We start from the raw sequence: 27,119 nt of genomic DNA on the forward strand, positions 1-27,119 counted from the left end.
TAGCGAGCCTGAGCAAATGCATCCGCTGTAAGTTTAAAAGGGGAATGTTACTCTGCTAAATTGTGAAACTTGTTAACACAAGTTGGAAAGACTATAATCAAATAATATATTCTCCCCCGCATCCCTGAACATTCCCACACTTTTAAAGCCTGATATATTATTATTATTAGCTATTTAATGCCCCAAATAGGCTTCTATGAAATCCAGAAAAAAAAGCTATAAAGGTGGTTTCTCAGTAACTTCCTCTCTTGGAAATGTTGTAGTCATAATTGCCTATGGTAGTCTCTAAGTTACTCACCACAGAATTTCATAGCTACCACGATAACTGAGAATGGTTATCATCAGAGGCAATGGGCTACATTAATTTCAGTAGGTCTACTCTAACTTAGTTGGAGGAGAGAAGAAAATGCCTCTTTGGAATATGCAGAGAATATTTTTTTTTAAAAAAAGGAACCACAGAAAGAGGGGGAAGGAAGTCAAGTTTTGAAATGTTAAAATGACTGCAAAATTATTGAAATGCATAAAACTGAAAATCATAAATATTTTTGCTACAGCTTTTTGGAGACAGTGCATTCTGATGGTGCGTGCAGTGATAAAGTGAAATGGTAAGAGATGAAAGAGCTCTAGCCATTACACAATACTGCTGTTCAATGACAATAATAATAATAATAATAATAATAATAATAATAATAATAATAATAATGTGATAGGGAACCTGTGGCCATCAAATATGGTTGGACCCCACCTTCCATCAACCAGTGATCACAGGGATGATGGGAGTTGTAGTCCAACGGCATGTGAAGGTTCACTGGTTCCCAATCAGGGAGGTACAGAATCCTTACTCTTTGCCCTTTTATAAAAACAAGTCAAAAGGTTTCTTTTTTCCAGACAGCCTGTTGATCTGCAGATTTTACTCCCTTCTGTTTTTATGGTCCTGACTAGCGGTTTTAAAATTTCATTTTAACATTGTGAGTTATCAACAGTGTTTTAAAATTACAACTAAAATACTATTAACAGTGTGTTCATGCATGTGTGCTTGCCTGCCCTGCAATTTACAGAATTAAAATCAATATACTTCCCCCTCAGATATGTAGGACTGGGCTTTTAATCAATAAATCATATTTCAGATGACAGCATCTCAAAAATTCACCAGATTAGCTCCATTGTCCTCAGCTCTGGGGCATCCACAGCAAATCCGACTACTTGATCTGTTGCAAATTTATCTTACTTAGACATTAAATATATAATTTTAGCTTGCTTATCACGAGAATCAGATATATGGACCTATTGAGTTTCCTCCTGGCACACACATTATCATCTTTTAGGTGTTAAGCAAATGCATTTTCATTTTCTCGGTCTTTAAAAAATTGCTTTTTTTAAAAAAAACAAAAACTTTTATTGCAAATGCTGTAGTCTCATGGGGAACAAGTTGGGCCTTTTGTGTTTATTTAACATTCCGAATACTGTATTTTTGCTTTATCTGAATTGGTTAGCACAAAATGACTGCTGAAGTTGCAGGGTATAAATTATGGAAAACAATAAGCAGCAAACAAGCAAACAAATTGCGTTGCGCTTGTGACACATTGACAGCTCGGAAAGGAGGGAAAAAAGGCTGATATGTTAAATCTCCTCTTGCTCTTCTTGACTGCTTGTGCTGCTCTTTCGGCTGAGAAATATCCAAATTTTTAACAGATAAATTTATATTCAGTAGTGGCAGGGAGAACCAACTCCCTTCCAGCTGAAAAAAAAACCACCTGTCTGTGTTGGTCATTTGGAGACAATTCTGAATCGCCGCAGGTGAGCAGGAGACTGAAAATACACATGCCTGTTTTATGGATTCTCCCCAGACTTTGAGGGCTTTAGAGGAACACTGTTCTCTGTGCGGCATCATTTACCTGGGTTCACTGAGGTTCCAAGGACATAAGCTAAAATCTTCTCTGCTTATCAAGGACAGTCCTTATTTTCTGCCTCCTGTTTCTGGTAATTCACCAGCTCTGTTTTCGCCTTCAGGGGATGCCTTGCTAAGAGGTTATGAATACAATTTCTGCCTTGCCTGACTACCGAGGCCTCATGCTTGCAAATCTCAGCCTTAAGTGGAAATGACATTTTCAAGCTTGCCTGCTGCTGTGGGAGGGGGAAAGGTTTGCAAAGAAGGCATTAGGACCTTGCCAGGTTCCTTATGGCGGCAGCAGAGTCCAAACTCAGAACTGGGCTGATGATGCGGAGAGTAAGGTAAAGGTAAAGGGACCCCTGACCATCAGTTCCAGTCGTGGCTGACTCTGGGGTTGCGGCGCTCATCTCGCTTTATTGGCTGAGGGAGCCGGTGTACAGCTTCTGGGTCATGTGGCCAGCATGACTAAGCCGCTTCTGGCGAACCAGAGCAGCGCACGGAAATGCCATTTACCTTCCCACCGGAGTGGTACCTATTTATCCACTTGCACTTTGACGTGCTTTTGAACTGCTAGGTTGGCAGGAGCAGGGACCGAGCAACGGGAGCTCACCCTGTGGCGGGGATTTGAACCGCCGACCTTCTGATCGGCAAGTCCTAGGCTCTGTGGTTTAACCCACAACGCCACGCGCGTCCCTTCTGATGCGGAGAGTATATGCCCATATATATATAAATGTTATATATATATATATAACATTTGATTTGCATAGTCTAATTTCAAACCGAGCCAGTGGGGCATTTGCTCATTGCTAATTGTGGTTTCTCAGATTTATTTATTTGAAAGATTTATTACTTGCCCTCCGCCACAAGCTCCCAGGGTAGGGTCCAGCACGTAGGAAATACAATTTCAAGGCAGATAAAATAAGTGTAATTGTAAAACCCATAAAACTGCTCCAAAATGGAACACAGTGACGTGAATTCAGCAAAGCAGGTGGGTCACAAAACCCAAAATGTGCATGTTAAAAACTGTACATCTCTGTAAGGAGGGGCAAGAAAAGCCTTGTTCTAGGACCAGGCTAATGGTCCTACTAGGGCATCATCGTGTTCTCCTAGTAGTCAACCAGATGCTCATGGCGAAAGCATAAGAACCCGAACGCAATAACACTCCACCCAGCCATTGGTATTCAAAATGGCCACCCATGTTGGTGGGCATCACTGCTTATTGTGGGAGTGAATTTCCAGATCCCCGTTTTCTGCGCTTCTGAGGTTGATGGAAGAGCCAAGAGAGCCCTTCACAGAACCTAATGCCCAAGAAGATCAGCAGGGATGGAGAATATTTGGGACCTAAATTGTTATCCATTAGGTAGCCTGTTTTAATACTGTGCAACACTTTGGAGAGGGTAGGATAGGGACTTTTAGTGGGAAGGGGACTGAGAAAGAGCACAAATCAAGAACAATGAATAAATTCAGCACCCATCGCCAAAGACAGCTCCGGGCACCTTCTGCCCAGCTCAAGACCCTGATGGAATGCAGATTCTCTACCTCGTTTCTCCCCAAAGTAGAGCGTCTGTTGAGCAGGATTGGACCACTGTAGGGAGGAGTCATCAGGGTCTTCCACTTCACACTGGAGGAGCACCTTGGAGCCTGCGACCACGATTTCATCCGACGTCGTCGGCTGGCTCCCTGCAGGAAATCAAGAGGGATGTTGAACATAAGAAGAGAGAGAGAGAAGGGTGGGGTGGGGTGGGGAGAGACGCTGAACAACCTACCAACATAATATATGCAAGAGCCTAGTTTTCACTGAGGTGTGTCTGGGGCTCTAACACTTTGGGCTACAGCAGAAAGTTCACATCACAGAATGTCCCCCCCCCCATACAAATTAAGTCCCCTGCACAAGTGAAAACTGTCGTGTTAGTGAAAAGCTAAGCTTAAAAAATCCATCTCCCTTCACATGCCAGTTCCATCCATACCCCGCAAATGTGGAGGTGCACAAATTATTAATGGGAAGCCGTATGGACACCCTGCAAGCAAAACGGGGAGAAATGCGGGAGGAATCTTCATTGCCCTTATAACTGCCCTGCGAAGAAATCAGAACCAACGCTCACTAAAACAGCAACCATCCTCCCAGCCCCTCACCACACCTGCAAGCTTTGTGTTGGCAAGTCAGGATGAATGCTCAGTAAACAGGTCATTTGGAAGATCCCAAAGGTGCCAAACAGTCAAGAAACACGAAGCAGAGGGAGAACAACAGGCTGTTTTAGAGGCTTTAGGCCTCTGGGCTAGTTGCCAGAACAGTGTGCAACAAAGCCAGATTATTCCTCCTCCGCCTTTTCTTCTTCTCCTCCTCCTCCTCCTCCTCACACAATCATAGGATTGTAGAGTTGGATGGGACCCCAAGGGTCATCTAGTCGAACCCCCTGAAGTGCAGGGAGCCACAGCTCAAAAATCCCAGACAGTTGGCAAAAATTGTGCTTGAGCTTGCTTTCCCACCATTCCTTCTTCCTTGTGCGCCATGTCTCTTTTAGATTTGCGAGCCTGATGGCTGGGAACTCCTTTAGTGCCAATTTTTGTAAGCTGCTCTGGGCCAATGGTGTGTAAGTGCTGCAAATAAGTAAGTAAGTAAGTAAGTAAGTAAGTAAGTAAGTAAGTAAATAAATAAATAAATAAATAAATGGTGGCCCCTTTCCAATGGAAAGAAACCCCACTTAGTTCCCAAGATTTCACCAGGTACCAGCCACCCACTCAAAAGCCTTGCCTGACCATCTTAAGGACTAGAAACCTGAAGTGATGTCTGCCTCCAGGTCCAGGTTCTGGCAGTTGCCCCATGGCACAACCTGCACATTCCCCAGTGAAGAACAGCTAAGCAGCATACTGTTGGGATTGCTCAGTCAGTGGCGCATGAGACTTTTAATCTCAGGGTCGTGGGTTTCAGCCCCACACAGGGCAAAAGATTCCTGCATTGCAAGGGGTTGGACTAGATGACTCGTGTGTTCTCTTCTAATTCTACAGTTCTATGATTCTTTGAGGACCCATCACTGTTGGGTCCTCCCTGGGGAAAAAAAGGACATTGAGCAATTTACTGGAAGTTTCCTTGCTAAGCCCTCAGCAGCACCAGTAGAATAAACATATTTTAAGAATGTGCTTTCATTGCCAGCTCCCCTTCTCAAGTCGTTGACTCCGCTGCCTCTGGGGTCTGTGGGCGTCTCCGCTAAGCACATTCCATCCCGCCTCGTTGGCCGGGGTTACGGCCCCAAGTTCCTCCCCTCCTCTGCTCTGCCCAAAGAACCCATGCAAGAAACGGCTGGAGAATAAAATCTCCAATAGCGCACAGCCTCAGCTGCCTGGCAAAACAGCAGCCCCTTGTTCCTGTGTCCACTTCCCCCACACAGCCAAAGTATGCACAGAAGTGGCATTTCAGCGCATGGCTGTGGCACAATCGACCGCAGCATCAAAATCACTTCGGTCAGGGCTGGATTAAGACCTTTCGGGGCCCATAGCACTTAAAAGATTTTGGCGCCCCCATATATCTATCTAATTCAAAACATAAACAACAATAAACTGTAAAGTAAAGTTCTATTTTTCAAAATGAAACAGAACTTACAGTCAGGTGGGAAACAATGTTTGTTTTGGTATATTTCCACTTTATTTATATTTCATTCCCCTCCCCCCAATTGCATAGTCTTTGATCAGATCCTCAAAACTAATCTTATGCAATGCATCTGCTTCTATACTTAGTTGTGATAAGGCATCCAGCCCACCTTGTTGCCTAGTTGCTCCGCTGGGATTTTAAAAATATACTTCAATTGAGAAAATGAACGCCCAGCTGAGCCACTGGTGACCATTAATGCTAAAAATCTGGCAATGGAAAATTTCTGTGCCCCTGCTTATTTTGCTTAATAGTTAATCCAGCCCTGGGAACAATTCAGGAATGTACCTGAGCAGGTATCCTGATTTGTAAGGATGCATCAAGAGCCCTGCTGAACTATGCCAAAAAGCCCATGGAGCCCACAGAAAGCTGCCTTATCCCAAGCCAGGCTATTGGTTTGTCCAGCTCAGTGTTGTTGACACTGGCTGGCAGCAGCTCTCCGGGGTTTCAGGCAGGAAACATTCCCGGCCTTACTTGGAGATTTCGGTGATGGAAACCGGCCCCCTTCTGCATGCAAAGCAGATGGCCTACTGAGTTACAGACCTTTCCCAACACGGGAAGGTGCCTTGTATTCAGTCAGGCCATTGATCCATTTAGCTTAGTCCTGGCAGCACTGACTGGCAGCAGCTCTCCAGGATTTTAGGCGGGGGTCTTTCCCCAGCCCTGTCAAGTGATGCCAGGGATTGTGTCCGGGACCTTCTGCATGCAAAAGAGGTTCTTCTCACCAATAAAGCATTTCCCCATCAAACTGCTTCCCTCAGAAGTTGGCATGGCACACTCCAACAGCCAGCCAGATGCTTCTTTGGAGGCTGGCAAGCAGGACATGAATTCTGCAGCCCTCTCCACACAGTCATCTCCTTCTGCACACGCTCCAGCTTGTCAATAGCCTCTTTAAACTGTGGTGCCCAGACCTGGATACAGCATGTCTGGGGTTTCTGGAAACCTGGAGCCTGGCCTGCCAGTGTGGACTTCACTGGCTCATGGTCAAGCAACCAGCCAGCATGGCAATGGCCCCAGCAGCAAAACCTCATCAGAGACAAGGTGGTGTTCCGGTCAATTCCATATAACACTAGCCGTAAAGGGTCTACACTGACTCCTGGTATGTTTCCAAGCACAATTCAAAGTGTTGGTGCTGACCTTTAAAGCCCTAAACGGCTTCGGCCCTGTATACATAAAGAAGCATCTCCACCCCTTTCATTCAGCTCAAACACTGAGGTCCAGCTCCGAGGGCCTTCTGGTGGTTCCCTCACTGCGAGAAGTGAAGTTACAGGGAACCAGGCAGAGGGCCTTCTCGGTAGTGGCGCCTGCCCTGTGGAATGCCCTCCCATCAGATGTCAAGGAAATAAACAACTTTCTGACTTTTAGAAGACATCTTCTAAAAGATGTATCGGGACAATTTTTAATGTTTGATGTTTTTATGTGTTGGAAGACACCCAGAGTGGCTGGTGCGCCCAGTCAGATGGGCAGGGTATAAATAATAAAATAATTGTTGTTGTTTTCTGCTCAAATCAGGGGCGTTGAGGAGTATGTGGAAGGAGGCTGTAAGTGTAAGGGTGTAGGTGTGTGTGTGTGTGTGTGTGTGTGTGTGTGTGTGTGTAGAAACCTCTGGCTTTTGCATGGCTTTTGCATGGCTGCAATGTCACTTTCTGTACGAAGGTAAGAATCAGATCGATGCCTGTGCCCATCTATGCCTCTGGCCCCGCCCACCATGGGCAGGTGGCCCCTGGAAGGCTGTCCACTAGGGAAGGTGGCCCTCAGCCCAACAAAAGTTCTCTACCCTGCTGCAACATGGGAACATACTCTTGGTAAATTATGGGCGACGAGCAGGAGGAACTGCAGCGAGACAGAGCACCTAAATCCTTGAAAACAGCCTGTACTAGAAACCATAAACTCATCTCCCAGTAGGGAAAGGAGAGACAATCAATTCTGTTCACATTTAAAGTCAAAGCTACCTAATCCCCACTTCCCAAAACAGTACACAATTCAAACTTCTCCGAATTTTGCAATTCACTTCTCCACCTCAGCACTGTGTACCTGGGCCCATCACAATGCACACAGGATGGTGATTTATGTTTACTCTTCCTCCAAGGAGCTCTGTGTGGTTTTTGCACAGTTCTCCTCTCCATTTTATCCTCACAACAACCATGGGAGGTAGAGGAGGCTGAGAGCAAGTGACTAGCCGAAGACCATGGCTAGGGTTGCCAATTCAAAGACTACAGTATTTGAAATACGGCAACCCTATTCATGGCCGAGTGGGGATTCGAACTCTGGTCACCCAGGTCCTAGACCGACAAACTAACCACTATGCCATGCTCTCTCTCTAGTAAGAAGAACGTACCCTAATGCTTTGTACCAGTGGAACTTCCTTTGCAAAAATGTGTAGATAGGCAAAGTTGGGTACAGTGATGGAGAAATTTTCATGAAAACGCTGATGGATTTCCGCAATGACTTTTTTAAAAAAATCACAAACTGATGCAGAGAACTAAACTTAGGACTGTAGAAATGAGGAACAGAGAGAAACTGAAATGGACAGATTTCCCTTCCTCCCTGCTGAGTGAATCTTTGCTGCCCAATGTTTAATCCTCCTTGCCCAAACGCAACCAGGCTCCAGTCTATTTTCTGCTGTCAAATCTCATCCCCTTTTCTCTGCTCTTTGGTTGCCATGGAAAAGAATTGATCTTTATATCATCTTCCGAAGAAAAACAGTGCCTCTCCACCCCCTTTGGAAGACGCCACCAATGCCCCATGGCTGTCAATCTTCTTGACTTGCGTCTAAAAGGGATAAGGGGGACCCGGGGAGCGTGTTCCGTATGAAACTGGGTCAAGGGGGAGCAAATGAACCAAACCCCAGGTGCATTGTGGGGGGAAACCTGTGCCATTTGTTTTCAGAGAGAGAGAGAGCAGAGGAGCAGAGCTCATTCAGGTGCTCTGCCCCAGGACCTGTTTTTATTATTTACGACCAAAAAAAGTGCCTGTGCTTTGGATGGAGAATATCTATATATTGCGGGGAGCCCATTATACCTCCTCCAGTGAGCAGCCTGCCTGAGGGGACCTGGGCTGCTCAGCAATGGGGGCAGCGAGCAGATGGTCTGTTCCAGCATGTTGAATAATGCTGGGCTTTATTTCCCCCAATAGGACAGAATGGATGGCCCCCTTGGTGGTTTTGGCTGTTCGCTGCTGCATCTTAGGCGGCAAAGGGAAAAGCTCAGTGACAGAGCATTTGCTTTCCATGCAAGAAGGCCCAGATTCCATCTCCAGGGAGCACATAAACTATGGAACTCTCTCTCACAGAAGGAAGTGATGGCCACCAAGCAACCGAGATGGCTTTAAAAGAGGATTAGACAAATTCACAGAGGAGAGGGCTACCGAAGGCTACCAAGCCATGATGACTATGCTCTGCTCCACAGTTGCTTCTGAATACCAGAAAACACAAGAGGGGAGAGGGCTCTTGTGGTCAGATCCTGCTTGTGAGTTCCCCACAAGCATCTGGTTGGCCACTGTGAGAACAGGATGCTGGACTAGATGGGCCATTGGCCTGATCCAGTAGGCTCTTCTCATGTTCTTAGCTGCTGCCAGTCATTGTGTAGACAACTCTGAGCTAGACTGACCAAGGATCTGACTCCATATACAGTCATACCTCTTGTTACGTTTGCTTCATGATACGTTTTCTCAGACTGTGTCCCGCGGCAACCTGGAAGTACTGGAAAGGGTTACTTCCAGGTTTCGCCACTTGCGCATGCGCGCAAAATAACATCACGCGCATGTGCAGAAGCAGCGAATTGCAACCCGTGCGTGCGCAGACGTGGGCTGCATTCCTTTCAGGTTGCAAACGGGGCTCCGGAACGCATCCCATTCGCAACCAGAGGTACCACTGTAAAGCAGATTCTCAGGTTACCCATTGACTCTGGTTCCATGGAATTCATTGGGAGTCACTTCAGTTGGATATCTCAGTGGGTTGGAGCGTAGTGCTGATAATGCCAAGTTGCATGTTCATTGCCCGGATGGGACAGGTGCATATCCCTGCATTGTTGAGCATTGGGCAAGATTTATCCTCATGGTCCTTCTGACTCTATGATTCTAATACAGTCATACCTTGGTTCTCGAACGGAATCTGTTCCGGAAGTCAGTTCGACTCCCGAAAATGTTCAAAAACCAAGGCACGGCTTCTGATTGGCTGCAGGAGCTTTCTGCACTCAATCGGAAGCTGTGGAAGCCGTGTTGGACATTCAGTTTCCCAAAAAACGTTCGCAGACCGGAACACTCACTTCCGGGTTTGCAGCATTCGGGAGCCAAAACATTCGAGTCACAAGGCGTTCCAGAACCAAGGAACAACTTTATTTGTTTTTTTATGATTCCCCCCTTATCTTTTTAGCTGTTGTTATTTTTATCTGTAAGCTGCCTTGAGTCCCTGTAGGGAGAAAAGGCAGGTTAACAACAACAACAACAACAACAACAACAACAACAACAACAACAACATAAATTATTTCCAGCAATAAGGAACATGTGGATCTATACAGGGAAGGAGTGCTCAATGTTACTCCCCCAAAGCAGAATAGCTTGGAGGGGGAGGCAAAATATATATTATATTGGTACAGATATATATTAATTTCACCCAGATTCAGTCCTTGGGACTGGAGAGGATAAGGCTGCTATCAATGGGTATCAGCCAATATGGCTGTGTTCTACCCTGACTGTTGGAGGCAGTATGTGCCTCTGAAGACCAGTTGCTGGGAATCACTGTTGACATTTCCATTTCACCTTAAGGAACAGGCGTGTGGAATTGTTGCATGTCACATGTCTGTTTACATTCCAGCACAGTATGCTGGGAACTTCCATTGTGTGTATAGCTTTTGCTTTTAGCTGTTCTCTCTGAGACGACATGAGAGAGAGACGACATGTTTCTTTGTCCTGATTTATGATTAATAAATCTGTAGTTATAGTATGCTTCCACAAGCCTCACACCTATTCTGTGTGCGCAGTTCGATCTGCTGATAGTGTGCCCTGGCTTTGAAGCCTGGGTCACTGATTTACATCGGAGCAGAAGTGATGGTCTTCGCAGCAGGATGGCTGGAAGGAGACGTCCCAGCCAGGGCTAGCCAGTTGGCCTCCTGGCCCTCTGCATGCCGACAATCACAAGTGCAGAGTGCTGCTCATGTGCTCACGATCTGCTTGGGGGCTTCCCATATAGGCCCCTGTGAGAACAGGAAACTGGATGAGATGGGGCCCCTTTGCCCCGATCCAGCAGGGCTTGTCTTACATTCTTACCGTATTTTGCGCCCCATAGGACGCTCCGGCCCATAGGACGCACCTAGTTTTTTTGGGGGGGAAATAAAGAAAAGAAAAATTATTTTCCCCCCCCCAGGTGCGGGGCTGGAAGAACCAGGTCGGGGAACAGTGGGAAGGCACGCTCTGCCTCCCCGCTGTCCCCCGAGCTTGTGGGGCTGGCGATGGGGAGAAGTGCGCTGATCCCGGGACTGCAGGCAGCTCTGCGCCGCCATCCGGAGCGGGGTGGGACTTCGCTCCCCGCTCCCGGTGGCCACGCAGAGCTGCGCTGATCCCGGGACTGCAGGCAGCTCTGCGCTGCCATCCGGAGCGGGCGGGACTTCGCGCCCCGCTCCCGGTGGCCACGCAGAGCTGCACTGATCCCAGGACTGCAGGCAGCTCTGCGCCGCCATCCGGAGCAGGGCGGAGCTTCGCCCCCGGCTCCCGGTGGCCGCGCAGAGCTGTGCTGAGCCGGGGACTGCAGGCAGCTCTGCGCAACCCTCGGAGCCGGTCTCCCGAGGGTTGTGCAGGGCTTCCTGAAGCCTGGAGAGCGAGAGGGGTCGGTGCGCACCGACCCCTCTCGCTCTCCAGGCTTCAGCGAAAGCCTGCATTCGCCCCATAGGACGCACCCTGATTTCCCCTTCATTTTTGGAGAGGAAAAAGTGCGTCCTATAGGGCGAAAAATACGGTAAGCTCAAGATGTGAAATAAATAGATGGTGGACTATGGAATGGCTGGGTAGAGTGGGAGAGAGAGAGAAGGAGCTTATTTAAAGAAGCCATTTAAAAACAACAATAACCAACAACTTTAAATGGTTTCTTTAAGTAAGCTGATTCTTTCTTCCAAAACACACTCCAAGTTTCACCCTCTATTTATTTCACATCCTGAGCTTAAGAACATAAGAACCTAGTGGGTTTTAAATGAGGGTCAGGCATGGAAAGAGCGTTTTCCCCTTGGAATAAACTTGACCAACTGGAGGTTGGATCAAAAATGTGTCTCATGCACAACGGGGAGAGAAATTTTTTAATGATGCCGGGAAGCAGCAAAAGACCAGCACGGATCCGGAAGGGCAGAATGTGAAAGACAAGGAGAGGAGGAGGGGTGGAGGAGTCATAATCAATGTGGAGGAGGGAGGGGCCAAATCAATACAACTGGGGGCTGGTGGGGCGGGTGGGTTGGGAAAATACCTCCAGAGGAAGAAAAGGAGGCAGCAAATGAGAGGAACAATGCTGCAAATAGCAAAGGAGGAGGAACAATAGCAACTGTGATTTAATTTATTTTTTTTCCCAGGCAGCCAAGAAAATCCCAGGGGTTGATGGTCTGAAACCACGACAAAACACTATTTGTATCGCTGTTATTCTTTGCTATAGCGACATAAAGCAACCAAGCGTGGACAGATAAAACAAAACAAAAGGCAGGATGCCCCAAAGGGAGGTGAAACTGTCACAAGGCAAACAAAGACACATGCGGCAGCCGAGGGCGTAGCCGAGTGGCCTGGGCTCAAGGATACGCGTGTGTGTCCTGCTCACAGACTCCTCATCGTGGTATCTGGTCGGCCACTGGGAGAACAGGATCTGCATTATGATGGGGCCCCTCTGGCCTGATCCAGCACTCAGGCCCTATTGACCTTCTTCTTCAGAAAGTCTCCCATGTTAGCTGGTTTCATCTTCTTGCCCTTTCTGCAACCAAAATGGCCCTGTCTGCAGGCTTCTTGTGGCCATCTGGTCGTCTATCCTGGCCACTGTTAAGATACCATGGATACGGGATGTGGTCGAAGCCACTGAGCCTCTTGGGCTTGCCAATTGGAAGGTCGGCAGTTTGAATCCCTGAGACAGACTGAGCTCCCGTTGCTCTGTCCCAGCTCCTGCCAACCCAGCAGTTTGAAAGCACACCAGTGCAAGTAGATAAATAGGTACCGCTGTGGCGGGAAGGTAAATGGCGTTTCCATGCGCTCTGGTTTCCATCACGGTTTCCTGTTGCGCCAGAAGCGGTTTAGTCATACTGGCCACATGACCCAGAAAGTGGTCTGAGGACAAACGCCGGTTTCCTCAGCCTGAAAAGCGAGATGAGCGCCACAACCCCATAGTTGCCTTTGACTGGACTTAACCATCCAGGGGTCCTTTATTGACCTTTTTACCATGGATAGCTCAGTCAGTAGAGCATGAGACTCTTAATCTCAGGGTTGTGGGTTTGAGCACAGGATGCAACCCATGGTCTCTGAGCCTAAACTACCTCACAGGGTGGTTGTGAGGATAAAATGAAGACGTGAGCAGGAGACCATTTATGCCACCTTGAACTCCTGGGAAGAAAGGCAGGATATGAATGTGATAAATAGTAGATGGAAGGATAAGAGCATGAGACTCATAATCTCAGGCTTGTGGGTTTGCTTATATTAATTTATAGGTTTTAGTCAGGAATAGAATATTTTTACTGAACAAATGTTTTCACTGTTAGTGTCATCTGATAATGTTTCTTTCCCTCCCCACCCAATATTATATCTTCAGAAAATAAAATAAAACAAACCCTTCCAGATTACATTTCTCCCAGTCATGAGATTCCGACTGGGGACCTGTGGAAACTGCAGGCCTGGCACTGGAGGCATTGGGAGGGGGGGAGGGGAGAGCATACGAAAAAATGCTAAGGGAATGGAGCAATGGATCACAAAGCATTTGGCTTAAGTGGCCGGCAAGGCCCGGAACGGAGTCCTGCCCGAGGCGACGGCTGCCAGGACCTGCTTGCATGTGATAACAGCTGCCCCTGACAAGGAATGCAAGCAGAGCGCTTTGGAGCCAGTCCAACTGCTGTTCCCTGGGGATTGTAAGACAACTGTGGACACCCTGCAGGCGGCGAGATGCTATGGATTCGCTCCGCTCCAAGGGCAGTGGAGCAGACGCCTGCTCATGAGACAAAGGAGCAGGAGGGAAGGAGGGGGAGGCTGGAAAATAGGCCGCGTGTCCTACTTAAGAACATAGGTAGCTGCAGTATACATACCTTCCAAAATTTCTCCAATGAAAATTAGGGATGCCCTATTATTAATTATTATTATTATTATTATTATTATTATTATTATTATTATTATTATTATTATTTTATTTATACCATGCCCATCTGACAGGGTTGCCCCAGACACTCTGGTAGCTTCCAACCTATATACATGTTGTGTGTGTGTGTGTGTGTGTGTGTGTGTGTGTGTGTGTGTAGCATGGGTTGCTAGTGTCTAGAGCCACACGAACGGCAGGGTGGGTGGTTAGGGAAACAGATGGAGTATGCATGCACATTCAACTGCCTAATGGCATCTATGTCACCTGGAAGATCACAACCACAGAGACAACATAAGAAGAGTTGTTCTGTTGTCTGGAGAGGTCACTTCCTGGTTCACATGGAGTTGTTTTCAATGGAGCCCAGTGACAGAAGCATGCAGCTGTATTGAGGTAGCACTGAATGTTGAAATTTTGTGCTCCTAACCATTTTGTTACGCGGGTGGCGCTGTGGTCTAAACCACTGAGCCTAGGGCTTGCTGATTGGAAGGTCGGCTGTTCGAATCCCCGCGACGGGGTGAGCTGCCGTTGCTTGGTCCCTGCTCCTGCTAACCTAGCAGTTTGAAAGCATGTCAAAGTGCAAGTAGATAAATAGGTACTGCTCTAGCGGGAAGGTAAACAGCATTTCCGTGCGCTACTCTGGTTTTGCCAGAAGTGGCTTAGTCATGCTGGCCACATGACCTGGAAAAACTGTCTGCAGACAAACGCTGGCTCCCTTGGCCAGTAAAGCAAGATGAGCGCTGCAACCCCAGAGTCATTTGCGACTGGACTTACCTGTCAGGGGTCCTTTACCTTTTTAACCATTTTGTGCCCCGGGCAACCACCCCTGTGGTCCTCCTATGCTACGCCACTGTTGTGCACCATGGTGTGTCCTCAGACTCCCAACTATTGACACCCACCAAAAGGAATGGTGTGGAATTCCTCCAATCACAAATTGGCTAAAGGAAGAACACGAGCAGGAGAAGGGAAATATGCCAGTCTAAAATCCTGGAATTTGCTTCCAGTGAGTTTCGTACATTAGGAGGGCCACATAACCTTCCGTGCAACCTTCCGAGCGCCACATGCCAGCGGTGGGCATGGCCAGAGGGGAAGGTGGGAGGAGCAACACGGGTGTTTACTTCTGTACTAGTATGTTAAGAGTTTCTTTCTCTAGCCTCCATTCAGGCAGGCAAGAAGCATTACAGTGGTACCTCAGGTTACAGACAGCGCTAACCCAGAAATAGTACTTCAGGTTAAGAACTTTGCTTCAGGATGAGAACAGAAATCGTGCTCCAGCGGCACAGTGGCAGCAGGAGGCCCCATTAGCTAAAGTGGTGCTTCAGGTTAAGAACAGTTTCAGGTTAAGTACGGACCTCTGGAATGAATTAAGTACTTAATCTGAGGTACCACTGTATCAGAGTTCAAGGACACAATCCAGCCAGACAATACTCTCAGGGTACAGCCAGCAGAGAGTGCTGAGGAGCAGCCAGAGAGACCTGGAGGGCTGCATTTGGATCCCGAGCCTGAGGGTCCACAACCCTGATGCTGATAGCACTGAGTTACAAGGACTAATGGTCTGATAAGGCGGCCTTCTGTATTCCTATTAAAATCAGCCCCTCATTCAAAGCAATGAGGACCGAGACCTTCATTTAATTTTAGTAGAAAGGTCAAGCCTTGTAGTACAGCACATGCTTTGCATGTAAAATGTCATGGGTTAAATCCTGGGCATCTCCAGTTTCCTGTCTAAAAACTTGTAGAGCTGCTGCCAGTCTGTGTAGACAATATGAGGCTAGATGGACCAATATCTTCCTTTGCTCCTGCTTTGTATGGGCTGAAACAGGCAGGATAAAGGGGGAATGAGCGGAGGAGGGAGCTGACAGGATCAGCCGAGAGGCTTCCCTGGGTGAGTGACACAGTTCAGGCTGAAGAAGAGCGTTTTGTCGATTTTCTTCATCAATGTTTCCCTCCACGTACAGAAGAATTTCCCTTTCTGGAACAAAGTTTCCCTCCAGACTCATGTTAGAGTTGTTAGGTGACATTTTATGCCATAATGACACAAAATAAGTTGGGAGGGGGAATACGTAATTTTTTTTTTTTTCAAGAAATCATTGCAACTCACAACACAGGTTAAGAGCATTAGGGACTTGATCTATTTTCACTTAGAGGTTATTGCTTAGCTATATCAGGTCAAGCTATTTGTCTACTGAGGCCAGTATTGCCAACTCTGACTGGCAGCTGCTGTAACTGGAGATGCTGGGAGTTGAACCTGGAGCCTTCTCCATGAAGAGCAGGTGCTCTACCATTGAGCTATGGTGCTTTCCCCAAATGGTACTTAATTTGCATGGACTGGAAGTGGGCGGAGAAACTAATGCAAATATTTCCTTTGTACAGTAGATTAGTTTGTGGACACATTCACTGCTCTCTACCCTTCATTCAGGAAAGCCAGAGGCATGATCTGTTTGTGTTTGTGTTTGTTTGTTTGTTTGTTTGTTCTCCATCGTTCTGCCCGGACACTGAGGTCCAATGCCGAGGGTCTTCTGCTGGTTCCCTCACTACGAGAAGCCAAGTTACAGGGAACCAGGCAGAGGGCCTTCTTGGTAGTGGCACCCGCCCTGTGGAACGCCCTCCCACCAGATGTCAAAGAGAAAAATAACTACCAAACTTTTAGAAGACATCTGAAGGCAGCCCTGATTAGGGAAGCTTTTAATGTTTAATAGGTTATTGTATTTTAGTGTTTTGTTGGAAGCCACCCAGAGTGGCTGGGGAAACCCAGCCAGATGGGCGGGGTATAAATAAATTATATTATTATTATTATTATTATTATTGTTTGTTTTCTATACTGGCCTTCATCAGATAATCACACAGCCATTTACAACATAAAAACACAAAAATACATACTTTAATCACAAACGAAAACAATAACGCCCCTTACACACAGTTTAAAAGGCCACCGATTATTTAATTAACCAAAGGCCTGGGAGAAGAAAAATGTTTTTGCCTGGAGCCTAAAGATATGTAATGAAGACGCCAGGCAAGACTCCCTGGGGAGAATTAAAGGAACCAAAGAGAGTGAAAAGCAGGGCTGGTGAAGAGTGTGGCCCAAGGAGAGTCTCAAGGGCCAGATAGAGAAGCCTGGAAGGCCACATCTGGACATCTGTCCTAAGATTCCCCACCTATGCTTTATGGCAGGGATGAGGAATCTGCGACAACTCCCATCATTCCTGGCTATTAGCCACACTGGCAGGGCCTGCTGGGAGTTGGAGTCCAGTAATATCTGGAGAACCAAAAGTTCTCCAACTCCCTGGTTTATGGTACTAAGCACACGTTGGGACAAAACTCCAAGAACTTCCCACAAGAAAAATGTGCGGCAATTGGTGGTGCAAACACACAACAGTGCTCTAAATATCTGGGTAGGTAAAGGTAAAGGGACCCCTGACTATTAGGTCCAGTCATGGCTGACTCTGGGGTTGCGGCACTCATCTCGCTATATTGGCCAAGGGAGCCGGCGTACAGCTTTCGGGTCATGTAGCCAGCATGACTAAACCGCTTCTGGTGAACCAGAGCAGCGCACGGAAACGCCGTTTACCTTCCCACCGGAGCGGTACCTATTTATCTACTTGCACTTTGAGGTGCTTTCGAACTGCTAGGCTGGCAGGAGCAGGGACAGAGCAACGGGAGCTCACCCCGTCATGGGGATTCGAACCACTGACCTTCTGATCGTCAAATCCTAGGCTCTGTGGTTTAACCCACAGCACCACCCACGTCCCAAATATCAGGGTAGGTTTGTCTAAGTCAGCCTTTCTCAAACTTGGGTCCCCGTATATGGTTAGACTACAACTCCCATCATCCCTAGCTAGCAGGACCAGTGGCCAGGGATCATGGGGGTTGTAGTCCAACAACATCTGGGTAGTCCAAGTTTGAGAAAGGTTTGTCTGAACGAAAATGTTTTTAGCTGGCTATGAAATAAGTACAGTGAAGGCACCTGCCTGATATCCATAGGCAGGGAGTTCCAAAGTGGAACACTAAAAGACTGTTTTCTTACAAACGTGGAATGGGCATTACGTGGCACCTGCAATGGTGCCAATTCCTCAAATTGAAGTGACTGGGTGGGCTAAGGAGATCTCACAGGTGTACTGGTCCCAAGTTGTTAAAAGGCTTTATACATAACACCTTGAACTTGGCCCAGTAGCAAATCGGCCACCAGCGCAGACCTCCAAGCACAGGTGTCAGCAATTGTGCCGCAGCATTCTGCACTACCTGCAGCTTCCAGATCAGGAGCAAGGGTAGCCCCTCTCAGAGTGCACCACTGCAGTAATCCAAATATTATCACTTTCCCTCCTAGTCCTTCAAAGAGGCTTACAAGTATTCCATAAAAGCCACATCAAAAAATAAAAGGGGAAGGCACATCAATTAACAGCCTTAAAAACATCGTTCCAAAGTCGAAAGCTCCCAAGGCTGCAAAAAAAACTTGATTGTGGATTTTATTTTTAAAAAATACATTATAAAGGTCTTCAAATGACTTGATTTCCATAAACTGCCTAGACTGCTGCTCTAGCATAACTCAGACATGCCCATTTGTCCATCTTACCCTGACTGCAGCTTTCAAAACAAGCCCATTCAACAAATCACAAGTCATCACAGTGGTACGGAATTCATCCAAAACTCTTGTGCCTTGTCGGAAATGCTGCACGAAAGCCTTCATTCTGACTGTCAATCAGCGGCAGGATCCCCTCTTCCCCCACATCCATTAACCGTCTCTGTTTTAGCAAATTAATTAATTAACTAATTACTATAAATATTACAGTCTCTCGCTATAGGTGATGGTATCTAAGATGACAGTTTTCCTTGACTAATTAATACAGACAAATCATTTAGTCTTCGGAGGGAGGGGAGTCTTAAATCAAGATGCTGCTATCGGCTCCATGCAGCCTCTCAGAGGGGTCAGCTCCCAATCACTTCCAAGGAATAATCCATGTTTTTAAAAACTGTGATTAAATCAGCAGCTCGGTTGTTCCCACTTAACAGCTTCCGATGAACGCCTTAATTACAATCCAGCTGAATCCTCTGTGTTTCAGCAATAACATTTTGCACATATATAGTGCTTGAGCAGGGATGGTGGGACCTGTGGTCCTCCGAATGCTGCTAGACTCCAACTCCCATCTGCCCCAGCCAGCAGAAGGTGTCAGATTAGGACCTGGGAAAGACCACGGTTTGAAACCCCATTTGACCATGTAGCTCACTGGGTGACCATGGCTCCTGAGAGTGGTGCAGCGCTAAAAACTGCTAGTGCATTTGCAAAGCTAAGCAGGGTCCAGTATGGTTAACAAATCGGATGGGGGACCCCTTGTTGAGACACCTGCATCGTGGAGGGTTGGATTCTCAGCCTAACCTTCCATGCAGGGGTTTGTGTGGATTAAATGAGGAGGGGGAGAACCATCTACGCCACCTTGAGCTCCTTGGAGGGAAAAGTGTGATATAAATTCAGTAAATAATTACAAGCGGCCCGGGACAATGAATGCTGTGCTCCAGAAACCTCTGGAGGGCCGCAGGCTCCCCTCCCACCTCTGCTTTCGGATGTTCAAAGCACTTCCCACACATCCACACAACAACCCTGCGAAGTAGGTTATAAGGCTGAATGAAATCACTGCCCCCGGGCAATTCGTTATGGCATTTAGAACGCTGAACAAATCAGAATGAGGGCAGAATTAGGAGGCAATGCTAATTCAGCCCAGCACCCTCTAATCATAGTGGATGACCAGATGTTTACAGGCAGGGCTGGCACAAGCCCTACTCTATGGCTCATAAGAAGGTGTATATTAGTCAAAGCTGCTTACAGAAAAAACGGGCTTATTAGCAGAAATAGGCATTAAAATGCTGGCAAATTTTCACAACGATTTTTTAAAATGTGAGGAACGGAATTTAAGACAAGGAAAAAAAGAGAAATGGGGGAAAGCTGAAATGGAACAATTGCTCCATCTATTGTGGAAGCTGATATAAATAGCTTACTTAGGCCACCTAGGGCGTTCATGGTAGAGAAGAAAGATTTGAACCCAGGACTTTCTGGTCATAGCTCAGGTTGCAAACCTAGGCGCGCTTGCTGGGAAGTCAGGCTATACCACTTATGCATTCTCAAATGGGAGTCAGCCCTATTGGACTCAGTGTGAATTATACCCATTTGTAAACATGCATAGAATTACACATTACACTACAATGCTATCCCAGCTCTTAAGCAGCCACAAAAATATTGGATTCTAACATACCTTGATGAATATTCAAATGTTCTACATACACACCCCAAAGCAAGCAAATATGCAAATCACATCCACTCACAAATGATTGCTTCTGACCATAGAAATTAATATCTTTTAATACTAATAAATCAAATCCAGCACCTCTGGATATTTGGAACAGATGATTCTGGGAATGGATGAGAGTGCAAATGTAAGTCAAGGTAATTAACCCATTTCTTTAGTTTATTTTTCTTCCCAGCCCTAGATATAAATTATGACCACCACTGGACACAGTATTCCAAAAGCAGGTGCACCATAGATTTGTACAATGATGTTAGGATATCAGCATAATTTATTTCCAATTCCTTTCCTAATGATTCCTTGCATGGAATTCTCCCTTTTCACCACTGAAGCCCACTGGGACAACATATTCCCCAGCCTAACTACTATGACCCCAAGATCTTGTTCTTGGTCAGTCAGTGCCCATGCTTGTATATATGAAATTAAGATTTTATTTTTCCTTGAAGTGCATCATGCTACACTTACACTGAAATGCGTTTGCCATTTTACTGCCCATTCATTTAGCTTGGAGAAGTCACTTTGGAGCTCTTCACAATCCTCTTTTCATTCCAAGGACCCTGGACAACTTAGTACCATCAGCAAACCTGGCCACCTCATTGCTCACTCCAAATTCTAGATCAGGCATCCCCAAACTCAGCCTTCCAGCTGTTTTGGGACTACAACTCCCATCATCCCTAGCTAACAGGCCCAGTGGTCAGGGATGATGGGAATTGTAGTCCCAAAACAGCTGGAGGACCAAGTTTGGGGATGCCTGCTCTAGATTTTTTATGAACAAGTTAAAAAGCCTGGGTCCCAATAATGATTCTTGGAGGACTCCACTTTCTCAATCTCTCCATTCAGAGAACTGTCCATTTATTCCTACTCTCTGCTTCCTGCTACTTAAGCAATTCCTGGTCCAAGATGCCTCCCCTGCCGCCACACTAGGACCATGGACTATTCTTTTCAGTATAGAGCAATTCAGACTCTTGTCAAGCTGATAGGGTTGTCAGAGAATTCCATCAAAATGGGAAGCAGTCCCGGAAATTGCATCAGCTTGCGTGTCTGTCTGCAAACAGGAACGGAAATCAGGTAGGCAGATGTGATCGGTATCTGCTCTTGTCATTTCCTCCCCCCGCCCCCACCCCCAAACCCGCTATTCACTGTCGTTATTTCTTTCAGTACATCATTGATTCCTTTCTCCCCTTCACATGAAAAGAGTGGTGTGGAATCACATAGCAATCACATAATTCATTATGTTATTAAATTTGGCCACAGTGAACAGTGAGCCGAATAGCATTCCTTGCAGAATCCAAATTGAAGCAGAATGGAAATGCTGCTGCATGTGAAACATATGGGGTGCAATGGAAAGCAATGCCTTTTTACATCCGTGGAAGCCTGTGGCTGAAAAAATCGAGACACCAGTTTGTTCAGTGGCTTAGTGAAGGTAACCATCCCACCAGACTGGTCTAACGTTCCCCTTACCTGCAGCCTGTAACACAGTAAAGCACATTTATTCAGTGGATCAATGGAGAATGAGAATGTAAGAAGATAAGGGGAGCTCTGCCCCTCAGGATCATCTGCCTGGGAAATCTGGCTGGCCACTGTGAGAACAGGATGCTGGACTAGATGGGCCATGGGCATGATCCAGCAAGCTCTTCTTACGTCCTTACATTCCTCCCAGCGCTAATTCTAAAAGTGGAAAGGAGGACATGCCATTCTGAGCCCTCCTCAGTCAGCGAAATGACAGCACTGCCTTTTGGATCCCAGCATTATTCAGAATAGCAACTGTGTGAATAAGCCGAGTGGGAAAAATGCAAATTGCATTCCTCGAATCTGAAATAATAATGAAAAGAAGAAGAAAAAACACACTGGAAAATGCTGTTTGTTTCAGCACTGCTCAGAAAGCCGTTATTGAAATGGTAAATAATATGATTGTCTGGGTGTTTCTCCAGACACTTAATCTACCCTGCTGCCATTCCCCGAACTCACCCCAATTTGTCAATTAGCTGCTGCTGCTGCTTTTTTAGATGCCATGACGGGCGCAAAGCATGGTGCAGCCTTAGATAAGGGCAATCTGCCGATTTACATAATGGCATTGTAATATTTCCTCCACTGTTCTCCGTCACCCACCCTCCCTCCCTTATGCATCTTAATGTTCCCTTCGCTTTCCTTTGGAAACCATAACCTTATTCTCAGTTAAATTCTCCATTTTGGCTTGGCAGAAGACAGACCTTCCAGAAAGGAATAGAATTGGGGGTGGGTGGGTAATGCAGCCCCCAGAAAATTCCTTATTTGATGCCTTGCTGAGCCTCCGACTCAAAGGTCTTCAAGCAGGACCATCTTCTAGGGTTGGCATTGACAGGCAATCACCAAGGCCTGTTGAGCCACGGCCAAATTCCTGGCACCTCCTAGCCCTGTTTCATGGAACCACAGAATTTTAAAGCTGGAAGGAACCATGAGGCTCATCTAGTCCACCCCACCCCCTTGCAATGTAGGAATCTTTTGCCCAACATGGGGCTCAAACCCACGACTCTGAGATTCAGAGTCTCATTGCTCTTACTGACTGAGCTATCCATGTGTCTACTATTATTTATCACATTTATCACCGTTCCTCCAAGGAGCCCAAGTTGGCACATATGGTTCTCCTGCTCACCTCTCCATTTTATCATCACAATCCTGTGGGTTGAAATTAATGGACCTAAGTCATCTTTATTAAATTTTTTTTTGGGGGGGGGGTTCTGCTCTGAGATAGGACAGGCACCCCACCCATTATGTGCACTTTCCAGAAACAACGGAAAACCTTTTTATTCCCACAAGCTTTTCCAGAGGGATAAAAAGGTCCCTTCCATTGGTGCCTATTTTGCATTGGTTTTAAATTTATCTGCATTTATTTTCTGTGTTGCTGTGAATTGTTTTTAAGATGCTTTTATTGAATTTTGTACAATGCCTTGAGACATGTGTGTGGAAGATGATGATGATGATGATAATAATAATAATAATAAGCTCCAGATGGACCCACCATCTGATTTAGCAGAAGGCTGTTTCTTATGACTCAGAGGACTGTCCCACCGAAGTGAAGGTGGGGGTTTGCTTGTAAAGGATTGCCCAGACTAAGTGAAAGAAAACACAGAGCCACACACACACACACACACACACACACACACACACACACAGCACGAAGCCCTGACCTTAATCTGTCCTCTTAATTCCCCAGGCTCCATCCATTTGCACATTTAGGTCAATCTATTCTCAGCATCTCTCTGGGAATCCCCATCCTCAGCCCAGATGTTGCTCCAAGAACACAAACGGCATAGTCTCTCTTTGCGGGGAGGTTATGTTGAAACCTTGTGGGGTGTAGGAGAGTGCTGGGGCTCAGGGTTTGGGAGCTGCCCCTTGGAACTGCTGGGGAAGATGTGGGGTGTGAGGGACCAAAAACAGAGATTCATCCTGCCACACCAGAGCAATCTGGAAAGCACCATATTGGCTACCCTTGTTCTAGATCAGTTTTTCCCAGGCTTGGGTCTCCAGCTGTTTTTTGGACCACAACTCCCATCATCCCTAGCTAGTAAGACCAGTGGTCAGGGATGATGAGAGCTGTAGTCTAAAAACAGCTGGAGATCCAAGTTTTGGAAACACTGATCTAGATCAATGACTCCCCCAAGATACCTTTGACATCCCTAAAAACCTTCTGATGTTCATGCTGTCCATTATATCCTGGACACTCCTGGAATCTGACTGAGGGGCATTTCAGCTGGACCCTGCACACTTTATAGGTGGCCAAGAGTCTGGCCTTTACAATACGGGAAGGATCAAACAGCTCCCCCTATTGGTTGGAGGACCTTTCTTCCTTTGCAGCAAATAAAAGAGTCACTTCTACGTGGAGGGAAAATAGAGACTAAATGATATTTTCACTGTGTGGGCTTTTCTTGAGCCTCCCCCCTCTCAATATATTCTCTCCTCTCCCCCAAATGCATTTTTCTATGTTTATTTTTATTTTTGGCTTAGATTACAGGTGTCTTCTTTTCCTTACAGTATTATGAGCTGACATGCTTTGCTGCTGTGGTCTTCTTTTTCCTATATTGTTCATGTTTGCTCTTTGCAACATAAACAAACTATATTATTATTATTATTATTTTTAAAAAGCACCTCCATTGGCTTGTTGGCTTTTAAGTCAATAGGGAGGACAGGCTTCTGCAGCTGGTAAATGGAGAATGACATACCAATGTGAGAATAAGAGTCTTCAGCGATGTGGAATAATTGGGAGGGAGGGGCCTTGACTCTTGGCATCAGCACCAGGGTTGGTGGGTTATCAGCCCATCCCTATTTCCATGAGTGAAAGGTTCACAGGCTCCTCCTACTGGTGGCCCTGACATCCTCCACCAACCATCTGGCCCAGGTACTATTTCGGTGATCAGCGTAATGAGGGTTTTCTCGCCCATCCATCCTGCCTCCCACCTCCAGTTATGCGGTCCTGGTTTGTCAGTGAGGAATGCAGCATCAAAAGAGCTCTGGTGCCGGCTCCCACAGTCTTGACTATAGACATCTTCCATTCCTGCCAACCCACCCACCCACCCACACGGAGGCTGGCGTTCTCTCCCCATTCCCTCTTTCTTTTGTTTGTTGTTGATAGCCCTGCAGCTAGTCTAGTGCCGATATGACAGCTCCCACATCCCAGCCAATTTGAATTAATTATAAGCACTGGGCATCTGACAGGTGCCATAGCGAATGCGGCGCACAGAATCCCAGCGAGCCCCACATCTATCTCTGTTCCTTTCATCTTCCTTTGGGCTTGTCAACAAAGAGGCAGCATTGTTATCATCCCAAGGAAGAGTTCTGGGGAAGAAGAAAAAACCCACATACCCTTTCATGCTTATTGGCTTCTTAAGAGTCCTGATGAGATGCAATTCGGCTGGGAAGGGTTGGTCGGGGACTTTGGAGAGGCGGGGTTAGCTCCAAGCCCAGATTATGGGTTGTATCCAGTGCTAGTCATTGAATCATCAAATTGTAGAGGGGTTCCCAAGCGCCGTCTAGTCCAACCCCACACAATGCAGGAATCACAACTAAAGAATCTCTGGCAGATGGCCTTCCAACCTCTGCTTAGAAACCATCAATGAAAGAGAGGCTACCATCTTCCAAGTTCGTCCGTTCCACTGCTGAACAGCCCTTACTATCCGTTACGTTTTTTCTGATGTTAGAATTTTCTTTCTTGTGATTTAAATCCATTGGTTGGAGATCCTCCTCTCTGGAGCAGCAGAAAACAAGCTTTCTCCTTCTTCCATGCAAGAGAACTTCAGATATTTAAAGATGGCTATCATATCACCTCTCAGTCTCCTCTCCCCCAGGTTAAACATACTCAGGGCATTGTTTTCAGCCAGAACTCAGTTATGGCACCTCTTTCTCTAGCAAAATAGTATGAACACACCCAGTTCCCTAGTCCTGGCCAGAGAAGACCCACTGAAGTTAATAAATAGGCTGAACTTAGGTTCATCCATTTCAGTGAGTCTTCTCTGAGCAAAACGTTGTTGGATACCTTATACCTTAAAAGAATTGTAGAGTTGGAAGGGCCCCAAGAGTCATCCAGTCCAACTCCTTGCGACGCCAGAGTATCACAGCTACAGTATCCCTGACACAGGGACACCCAGTGAAGGAAGGTCCACCACCTTCAAGGAAGTCATCGAATCTCACTGGGAGCTCAGGGAGAAAAGAAGAAGCAAACAGCCATCCCTTGACATCTTGGGAGTGGGTAGAGATGGGGGTATAGACCTGTATACAAAGCAGGCGTGGGGAGCCCTCTTCAGCCTGAGGGCCATGTTCCTTTCTGGGGTCACATGCCAGTAGCGAGCAGAGCTAGTGGCAAAAGTGGGAGGTGCAGTCAAATGTCAGCTTTAACTTCATACAGAAGTCTCTCCCCAGAGAGGCCCACCTGGCACCCTCTCTGCCAGGTTTTGGGTCCAGGGCCATTTTTGCCCCCAAGCTTTTGGCCTTAAGTTTGAAGAGTTTCTAAGTATCTGTGGCTTCTTTTGGTGGGGCAAGGTCAGTGGGCCAGTCTTGTATTTGTTTTAAAGGTTGTTAGTGATTGTGCTTAGGGCAAGTTGGTTTTAGTACAGCTACTTTCTACACACACACACACACACACACACTCATTCTGACAAACAAGCATCCTGTGTGAGCTTCACAATCTGAGCAGGTGTTCGAAAAGCTGCTGCTGGGCTTTGTGAGAGACCCCATTTAGCCCAGTGTCCTGCCCTCGTAGAGGCCACGAGGATGCCCATGGGAGGGCCTGAGAGCAAGAGTATCTCTCCCCACCTGTGACTCCCAGCAACTGCCTTTCAGAAACATATACAGCCTCCAGCAGCAGATGGAGAATTTAGCCATCCTGGCTAGTAGCCACTGATCACTTCACCCTCCATGCATTTGTCTAACCCTTGTTTCCAAGCACAATTCAAAGTGTTGGTGTTGACCTTTAAAGCCCTAAACGGCCTTGGCCCAGTATACCTGAAGGAGCGTCTCCACCCCCATCGTTCTGCCCGGACGCTGAGGTCCAGCGCCGAGGGCCTTCTGGCGGTTCCCTCACTACGAGAAGCCAAGTTACAGGGAACCGGGCAGAGGGCCTTCTTGGTAGTGGCGCCCACCCTGTGGAACGCCCTCCCACCAGATGTCAAAGAGAACAACAACTACCTGACATTTAGAAGACATCTGAAGGCAGCCCTGTTCAGGGAAGCTTTTAATGTGTGACATTTTAATGTATTTTTAATCTTTGTTGGAAGCCACCCAGAGTGGGTTGGGGTACAAATAATAAATTACCTCTTGCAGTAATTCCATAGCTGCCTGAAGAAGTACTTCCTTTCCATAGCATTGTAGAGTTGGAAGGGACCCAAAGGGTCGTCTCTAGCCCAACACCCTGCAACCCGAGAATTGCATCTCAAGAATCCCTGACAGGTGGCCACCTCACCTCTGCTTAAAAACCTCCCAGGAAGGAGAGTTCATTGCCTTTTGTCAGTCCTGATGCAGCCTCCC

General features: G+C 46.7%; 1 protein-coding gene across 4 annotated transcripts in view; it reads right to left on the minus strand.

Moving 5' to 3' along the window:
• CADM3 (cell adhesion molecule 3) overlaps positions 1 to 27,119 on the minus strand; it is a 92,166-nt gene that overhangs the window by 19,369 nt on the left and 45,678 nt on the right. For all 4 annotated transcript variants that reach the window (XM_081174203.1, XM_081174202.1, XM_081174201.1 and 1 more), the window contains exon 2: positions 3,431 to 3,571. In XM_081174203.1, the coding sequence (XP_081030329.1) occupies positions 3,431 to 3,571 (141 nt within the window). The remainder of the gene's footprint in view (positions 1 to 3,430; positions 3,572 to 27,119) is intronic.

Source organism: Podarcis bocagei, assembly GCF_964188305.1.
Source record: "Podarcis bocagei genome assembly, chromosome: 16".
In the NCBI taxonomy this organism is placed as follows: domain Eukaryota; kingdom Metazoa; phylum Chordata; class Lepidosauria; order Squamata; family Lacertidae; genus Podarcis; species Podarcis bocagei.